Source organism: Dendropsophus ebraccatus, unplaced genomic scaffold, assembly GCF_027789765.1.
Source record: "Dendropsophus ebraccatus isolate aDenEbr1 unplaced genomic scaffold, aDenEbr1.pat pat_scaffold_601_ctg1, whole genome shotgun sequence".
Taxonomy (NCBI): domain Eukaryota; kingdom Metazoa; phylum Chordata; class Amphibia; order Anura; family Hylidae; genus Dendropsophus; species Dendropsophus ebraccatus.
In genome coordinates, this window is record NW_027210200.1 from 60,745 (window position 1) to 69,615 (window position 8,871).

General features: G+C 41.8%; 1 protein-coding gene across 1 annotated transcript in view; it reads right to left on the reverse strand.

The window, feature by feature from the left end:
• The window catches only part of LOC138777657 (fatty-acid amide hydrolase 2-like), a 34,479-nt gene extending 26,873 nt beyond the window's left edge, over positions 1-7,606 (reverse strand). Inside the window, exons 1-3 of the mRNA XM_069956321.1 lie at positions 7,582-7,606; positions 6,672-6,713; positions 6,255-6,353 (exon numbers count right to left, since the gene is read on the reverse strand). Coding sequence (XP_069812422.1) covers positions 6,255-6,294 — 40 coding nt within the window. The 5' untranslated portion in view covers positions 6,295-6,353; positions 6,672-6,713; positions 7,582-7,606. The remainder of the gene's footprint in view (positions 1-6,254; positions 6,354-6,671; positions 6,714-7,581) is intronic.
• Between the last annotated feature and the right edge of the window lie 1,265 nt (positions 7,607-8,871).

Genomic DNA, 8,871 nt, shown 5'->3' on the forward strand with positions numbered 1-8,871 from the left:
AAAGTTATCACCAAGACAATGCCTAGCACAACTACAAGATCTTCAAGCCACTCTCATGGACAGTAGCAACAAAATACCAATGGTTTAACAGCAAATTCTCAGAAATCCGCCAAAAAGACATCCCAGCTGCCAGAAGATATAGTATAAAGCTCAGTGGACAAAGAACAGTTATTATCAGCTCACCATATGAAGTTCACTTAATATGTCTATGGCTCTCCAGATTGGCAGCACGTGAGATCTTTACCATAGGAATGAAGAAAGTTGTCAATCTCCAGCTTCATAAAACGTAATTCTTTATTTATGGCATCAACATCTAAAACATACACTTAAAAACACGCTTGATTAAGAGGGTTTACTTCGCAACGCTTCGGCATGTTTTCAAGTGTATGTTTTAGATGTTGATGCCATAAAATAAAGAATTACGTTTTATGAAGCTGGAGATCGACAACTTTCTTCTATTCTATAGTATAAAGCTCCCTGACACTCTGACTCCAGACTTGTACTGACTGTTAAGACACAGGGGTTACTAAGTGTATAAAATAACTTCTGTGATGGTTTAATGGCAATGTAAATGCTGTATCTTTCTAAACAAGCATTCAGCTTAGACATACTCACCTGATCCAGGCGTCCGGAGTGAAGATCCGGCGGTCCAACGTCGTCTTCGGCTCCCCGTCATCTATCTTCAGCAGCTTCGCTCTACTTCCCCCTAGCGGCTGATCAGAGTATAATATACACTGATCAGTAGCCTTGGGGTAAGATTTTTTTTCCCTTTTTTTACCCCATTTTTAAAAATCTTTTTTATGCGCCCTACCGCCGCTGAGTGCTGATCGTCATCCTACTTAAGTGCACCGCTGATCAGCAACTCCACCTTTTTGATGTAAGGGTTCCCCCCGCCCTTTTTTTCTATATCCTACTGCCACTGTCTGCTGATAAGTACCGCACATACATGCATACAAGTCTTTTTTGGCATAGGTTTTTTTTCTCTTACCGTAAAAAAAAAAAAAAAACTAAAAAAAAATAAAATTACATGAAATAAAGTTTTACACTACACTACATTACACAATTTACATACCCTATAAACTAATCTCCATATAAAAATGGCCCACAGGGTGTTTTCGGTAGAGGAGGAATACGCTGTTATTGCCTACAACACCAAAACAGCCAGTGAGGATGAATAAAGGGATCCTTCTTTCCCCCATTCACCATCATTACAGATGAGCGAACCAGCCGAGGTTCGGGTTAGTATAATCCTGAACTTGCGGGTTCTGATTCCCGCTGTCTGACCAGTCCGTGGAGAGGGTGGATACAGCCTATGGCTATGGCTGTATCCCAGTTTTTCCAGGCGGTCATCATCTAGTGATGATGAATATCCACGTAGGTGTCCAAGGAGGACGCCTCGGGCTGCCCCCCAGACACGTCATCCCATCTCGCCCCCTGCCCTCCAGACATGTCATCCCATCCTGCCCCCCAGAAAGGTGACCCCATCTGGACCCCAGCCCCCCAAAATTATTAGCCCCAGATTCCTGGCTTTGCAGCACGAGAAGGAATCCAAATTGACCCCACAGGTGTCAGAGAAATAGGCTTTTTCAAACTCTATTTCTCTGATGACCTTATAAATTTGATGGTGGCGCAAACAAACTTGTAGCCACACTAATTTATAACGCCATGCATGGACCCCTGTTGATGCAGCAGAAATTAAATAATTTGGGGTGGGGGGATTGGGGGGGTGGTGGTCTTGCTGCACAAGCGCCTCAGGGTACACTTAGGCAGATTTAGACTGGAAGGGACACCAAAAATCCAACTCCCAGAATGCTCCCCCCCCCCCCCATCCTCGGAGTTAGTGAGAAGATCGTTTGGGAACTGATCTTCCCACTGCTGGATAAAGGTTACCACCTATACGGGGATAACTTTTATACCAGCATCCCCCTCTTCCGGTCCCTTGCTGCCCCAGCTACTGTAGCTTGTGGCACGATCCGAAAAAATCAAAGCAGTAATTAGAGACCTAATATTTGGCAGCCATGGAGCGGACCAGCGCTTTTGGATATGAAGTACCCCATATCGTACCAGGGCAACATTTTCCAGGTGTCGTCCCCCATACTGGAAAACAGGGGAGACCCCAGAAGAACTGCAGAGTGTGCTGTAAAAGGGGAATCAGGAAGGACACCATTTTCCGGTGAGACACCTATCCTGATCACCCCGGCCTCTGCATAAAGGATTGCTTCAAGGCATATCATGCTTCCTCTGAAGATAGTGGTTGAGCAGTGGTGCCAGTGTTAGAGGGACATAGTAAGTCCCAGGTCATGTTCCTAATGTTCCCTAAAATTTCAATTTCAGTCTGGGGAGCAAAAAATATATAGTATAGTACCATGTTAGCCAGAAAAAATTCATATTGTGGAAAATACTTGTGATCAAAGTATTTAATCTATGTGATGTATATCCCCCCCCCTTATTCACAGATGTCTTTCTTTTCTTGCTAGTAACATCCCTAAAATGTTGTGCTGTCATTCATTTGTGAACTTGTCTGACGAGGGGATCTTTTGAATCCCGAAAGATCACAATTCAAACAATTTTTTGTTGGCCAATAAAGGTATCACTACTAAAATACTTTGATCACAAGTATTTACCAAAGTCTGGGGAGGAGAAATAATACAGATCTGATAAAGGGAAGAACTACAACAGACCAGTTTAGAGAAACAAAGATTCTCCAATTTCTTCTTTGAAGGTAGGAGAGAAGCAAAAAAATTGAATATTTGTGAAAGATGAATAAAGTGACCCTGTTAAAGAACTTGTCTGTTATAGACCTTTGGCAAACCACCAGCAAAAGTTGTATTTTAAGAGGCCAGGAACAAATAGTGCACAGGTGTCAAACTGCGTCTCTCCAGCTGTTGCAAAACTTCTGGTCTTAGACTTAAAATACACACTTCTTCGAAGGAGGGATCAGGAGAGATTTTCAAAATGGATTTGCTACTGCTCTGGACAGTTCACAGAGCACTGTGTTAGGCTAGGAATAAACTACTACTACTACTACTACAACTTCTACTTGAAGGGGAACTCCAGGAGGAGGTTAAAAAATGAAACTTCTGCAGAAGCATAACGCATTACTTACCTGTCTATCCCAGTTTTGAAACTACCAAAAATCCATTTGTTTGGTTTTTTTTGCGTTTTTTTGTGTTTCTGTTCTTCCTGGTTTGGCATTTCCCAGAATGCAATGCTTTCCCTCATGTGATCATCACTGCCCCCACCCATTACAATCAGTAAAATTACTGCAGAAGCTACTTCTGTTCGGTCAGAGATGGTGAATCAGTCAGGGGATTGGGTTATCCAGCAAGCCTCCTGTGAGATCACGCCCTGCCCCCTGTATACATCATCAGCAAACACACACAATGTCAGACAGAGGCATGTAAGATTTGTCTCCTAGGGGGGGGATAGCAGCAGGAGCAGGAGACAATGTGAATTGGCACAGGGGCCATTTTTTTCACTTACTGGATTTCTATCAGCTACCAGTGTGGCAGAACTGTACAGATACAGTAATACATTTTATAGACACATCTATATAACTTTTAATAGAAAACAAGTTTTTCATATCCGGAGTTCCCCTTAAGAGCCCTTGCACACTACGGAAATCACATGGATAACTTGCTGTGGTTTCCGTGTGTTTCCGCTTGACTCTCAGCTCCCGTCCCATAGACACTATTCTATGCTTGGGCAGATTCAGCCATCCGCCCAAAGAATTGACATGTCACTTCTTTGGGCGAACGATGGAATCCGCCTGACTATAGAATGGAGCCTATGGGACTGGCAGAACCTCAAACGGGAGCGCGGGGGTGGAAATGGGCGAGAGAACGGAATCCACGGCAATTTCTGTGATTTCCGTAGTATGCAAGGGCCCTAATGCAGGAAATACATAAATTCATAATACTGGAAGACTTAAGATATTGAAATATACGTAATTAATAGAGATGAGCGAACCGGGTTCGGGTTCAAGTCCATCCGAACCCGATTGTTCAGCATTTGATTAGCGGTGGCTGCTGAACTTGGATAAAGCTCTAAGGTTGTCTGGAAAACATGGATACAGCCAATGACTATATCCATATTTTTCCACATAGCCTTAGGGCGTTATTCCAACTTCAGCAGCCACCGCTAATCAAATACCGAAAGTTCGGGTTCGGATGGACTCGAGCATGCTCGAGGTTCGCTCATCTCTAGTAATTAACAAATCTGTATAACTTTCTGACACAATTTTTTCTGCAGAGTACCCCTATAAGGGGGTTGTCTGATATAAATGCTTAAATAGCCATGATGCCCCCGCAGCATGGCTAATTAAGCATTTACCCCTTTAAGGATGGACTCTGGAACTCTATCCTCAACCAATTCTCCAAATCCTTGCATTTGAGTTTAAGAAATTCTAGTTTAGGTTGGTAGTAATCTGCTCCAGACCTGCTGAGCAGTGGCCTAGATCTTAAGTCCTTAACCGCAGAGGCAAGTTTGGAGCAGAAGAGTGATTTCATCTTAGGGATCATGGTTTATCAGTCAGCAAACACATTTTGCATCAGGGTCAAAAAGAAAAGTAGTTAGTGGATGGGTGCAAAGAGTTCGGTAATGTGCAAAATGCCAGTTAAAAAAAAAAATCTATAAACCTGCATGATTTTGTTAGATTAACTCTTCAGAATTAACTCTTCATTATAGCGCCCTTAATAGGTCCATCAAGAGCCCCATCCATGGTGCACAGCTATTTCTCATTCTCTTCATTCCAAGAGGCAGGATCAGCGCTGAGTTGTTTTCTATTAGTATACACAGGTACTTTCTTTCCCTTACTTGTCTGGACAAACAAATCCCCCAGTACAGCACAAACTCTTGCTAAGCCATGACACAGGGCTGGTAAAAGTTCAATGGACTAACCACGCTAGCCTGTTCTGGAGGATGATTTACAGTACACTATTATAGATAGCATGTGGAGGGAGCAGTTACTGATGTACTAGCCTTTCAAAGTGCTATGGGAGCAAAAATAAAAGAAACAGCAGAACAGCAAGGAATGATTTATAGTAAGCGCTTAACTGCTGATGACATCAAGGTAAAGGAAACGGATTTAGGGGATTAGATTCAGTAGACAGTGCTGTATACATATACAGGCCTTGATTTGACATTTGGACACAGTTCAGATCCTCTGGAGAAGGCAGACAGACCAGTGTTTCTACCCCTCCGCCCCAGCATCAGCTAAGCCCCCCTCCTTCATGTCTTTCATTTGGGTCTGAACTTTAAGAGGAACTCCAGCGATGGATTAAAAAAAATAAAATGCACAAAAAGCATATAGATGCACTCACTGATCCCTATCGATTTTTTGACCCCTTTCCTACTTGTCTATGCTGCTCCTAGCCCCAGATTCAAACTTTTACAAAATGATCCAAGTTTACATCATGACATCTGCCGAGGGAAATACATCTCCCAGCATGCATTGCACTTCAGAGCCAACTTCCGAGTACCTACTCCTTTCTTGTGGTATCTGCCTATTACTATCTCGATCTGCTTTTGCTTAGCACATTAAGCACAGTATGCATCTATTTTCTATTATCTATTATCTTATTCATCTATAAACAGAAATTTTCAGCGGCTTCAGGATCTGCTGCAGACAACAAGCCAATTCATGTAGTAAAAACCTATAACAGTCAAGCTTAGATTATGGATGGGGATTGAACAGGGTTAAACCTTTCTTAACGAGAGTTGTCCTTTAACAACAGCAGGTTGTCTGGTCTGGTCTAGTCACATGACTAAAGATTATGAAGAATACAGTTGTATATTTTGTCCAACTTAACACTTTTGCAACTTCTGACTGCAGCGCTCCACATATGATTTCACAAACATGCTACATTTTTGCTATGTGAAAGGTCCTAATTTGGAGTCAAAAAATGGGCAGATTGTTGTCTTTAGCAACCACGATTCAGCTTTTATTTTTTAAAGTGTAGGCTAAGAACTGTTGCAACCCTTTTAAATTTGATCAAGCCCACTGTTCCTATCTGTGGAAACTTCTTATCCTCTATTTCTAATCTACTTTAAATCATAAGTCACTTTTTTTGCACATTAATCAGCATGCTATTTTAAGCTTTTTGCTTATCATATCATACCAGAGAATGTGAGCGGTTTTTCTGTCTATCTTTGTATAATAAGAAAGCAGCCCTGTATCTCCCTCGTGTTCCCCTTTGATATTCCCAACACTGTTCAAAAGTAATGTGAAGTAAATGTAGAAGATTTTTTCTCACCTATTGCTGGCAGTGTGTAATCGATAGACCAACCATCCATTTTAGAAGTTCAAAACCTGGCCACATAGTACTACCATTTGCCATCAAGTCTGCAAAATTCTGATAGAGAAGAAAAGATAATAGAAAGTTCTAAAGAAGTCTGTAAACACACACCTGAATATTAAATCTTAGAATCTTAGATTTAAAAAGATATTATGTACAAAAACATTCTATGCGCCTTTTGCAAAAGTAGCCTTCGATTGTCACAATAAAGCTGTGTTCACATCACATTTTGTATTGTCCACATTGTCAACATACTGTATACCTTATTATATAGTTACAATGAGACCCTATGGGCTTCTAATGCCTCTGTATTTGCCAAAGGCCTCTGTAAAAGGTATAAGTATCTTTTACTCCACAAGAACAAACAGTATTTACCTGTGCTTCACCGCCATCAGAAGACATTGCTGCTGACCATATCTGGAAGAATAACGCAAATTGTATATTTTGATGGGCTGGACGATAACGCCAAGTTCAGCTTCTAAATGTTTGACCAGCTGCAGAATAACAAGTATTAATAAGTTTAATACCAGGACTCCTCACAAAAGACACTATTAGGCTACATTCACACATAGCAAAAGTGGTGGAATTCCGCCAGCCTCCCTGTCATAATGACAGTCTATGGGAAGCTTGCGCAACTCCTCTCTCGGCACTGAAGAATGAACATGTTTATTCTTCAGCACCGAGGAGAGGAGGCGCGCGAGCCTCCCATAGGACTTTCATTATGACAGGGAGGCTGGCAGCATTCCGCGGTGCGGAATTCTGCCACTCTTGCTACATGGAAATGTAGCCTTAGGGTATGTTCATATTAGTAGAAATACTCAAAATCTGCAAGCTCTCACTGATTTCTACGCAAATTTTCTCTGAAAAGTGACAATTTCTTTATTCAGTGCTTTTTTCTGAAGGCCAGATTTACTTTACCTACCTTAAATAAAAGCTGACTGGGTTTTCTCATACTGACCAATCACAGTTTAGCTTTAAATTTTTTCAAGTGCACTAAGCTGAGCTGTGATTGGTTGTTATCGGTAAAACCAAACAGTTTCGGTTTCAGTCAGCCCGATGAATCTGGGCCCATGTGGATTTGAGGTTTATTGGTGCATTTTTACCTACTTATTAATGAACACTGGGCAAGCAAATTCCAAAGCCTAACCTGGATTTGCACAACCCACTTTTTTGCCTTTCAGATCATGCACTGCAGTTTGCCCATTCTATGAATTAAGTAGAAGAAAGACTATAATACTCTACATGTATTTGCTAATAGTTAGAACATGAACTATAATCCTTTTACCCTCCTTTGTGCTTCAACCAATTCTTTATCCACTGGAGACACAAACCAGGCAACCCCCATCATTCTCCATGGAGAAATACTTTAGCTTGTGCAGAGAAACTTCTTTATTAAGAAATAGTCTAATAAAGAAAGAAAAAATATTAATAAAGTTTTACATACAAAGAGGAAAAAGGCCTCTTACAAAAGGTCATAGAACCAAGCTGCCGTTACTCAGCTGTCTAGTGTACGGTACTGTATCACCTTTCATGTTCCCCACCAGTTAGCTGGATAAGGCCCCATTCACACGTCAGTGTCAGTTTTTACTGTCAGGAAATCCTGATCAGAAGACCTCAAATGGCATCAGGAAAGCATCAGGATTTCCTGACACTAATCCATTTTTACTTTTAAGAAAACCATTAGGAAATGCCTTCAGGATTTCTTGATGAGAAAAAAAAAAATGTTTTCAGTATGGTCTATTATGCCAACATACATCACAAGTACCCACATAGCCCCCAGCGTACTTTGCCACTGTCTCCCCCTCGTGTTCCCCGCCAACATCTTCCCCTTGTGCCGTGCCATCATCATCTCATCAATTGGAAACGCCCCCTAATGGGTGTTTCTTTTTTTGTACCTGAGCCTATTTAAGTAAGCCTCCTGCTATCCTATGTTATGCACTTTGTTTTATCTGATGAAGAGGACGTATGTCTTCGAAACGCATCATATTTGTGCTATATTAAATATATTTTTCACTATATTAAATTCATTCATTTAAGCTTTCTGACACTTCTCTATGTGGACAGCGCTGAACCGTGAGTACCCTAATTCCTTTTTTATTTATTCACTTATTCTCTCCACGGGCCCCATTATTTGGGAGTATCCTGTGTTTTTGGTACAGTCAGCTTAGCAGTCCCTAGAGGTAGTAGGCCCCTATACAGTGGGACTGTCACCAAACAGGACCCTGGATTCGGATTTGTACCCTGTTGAGGGGTGATATGCACAAAGCCCAAGTGGCATCCAGGTGAGCACCTTCTCACATAATTCTTATCCTTGGTGTATTAAGGTATCACACGAGGCGTCGGTGCCCGCTTTTTTCATTTTCTCTCTCTTGCCTTAGCAAGACATGGTTGGAGTTTTAGTTCTGGGTGGCTGATCTCACCTGTCCCGGTCTTCTCTTCCGGTGCCCCGTCCAGAGTCGTAGTGGTGGGCAGGGCCGCCATCAGGAATTTTTGGGCCCCATACAGCCAAAATGTCTGGGCCCCCCCCCTGTCCAAAATATTTTGCTGAATTACAAGCCAAAATATAATGTACGGT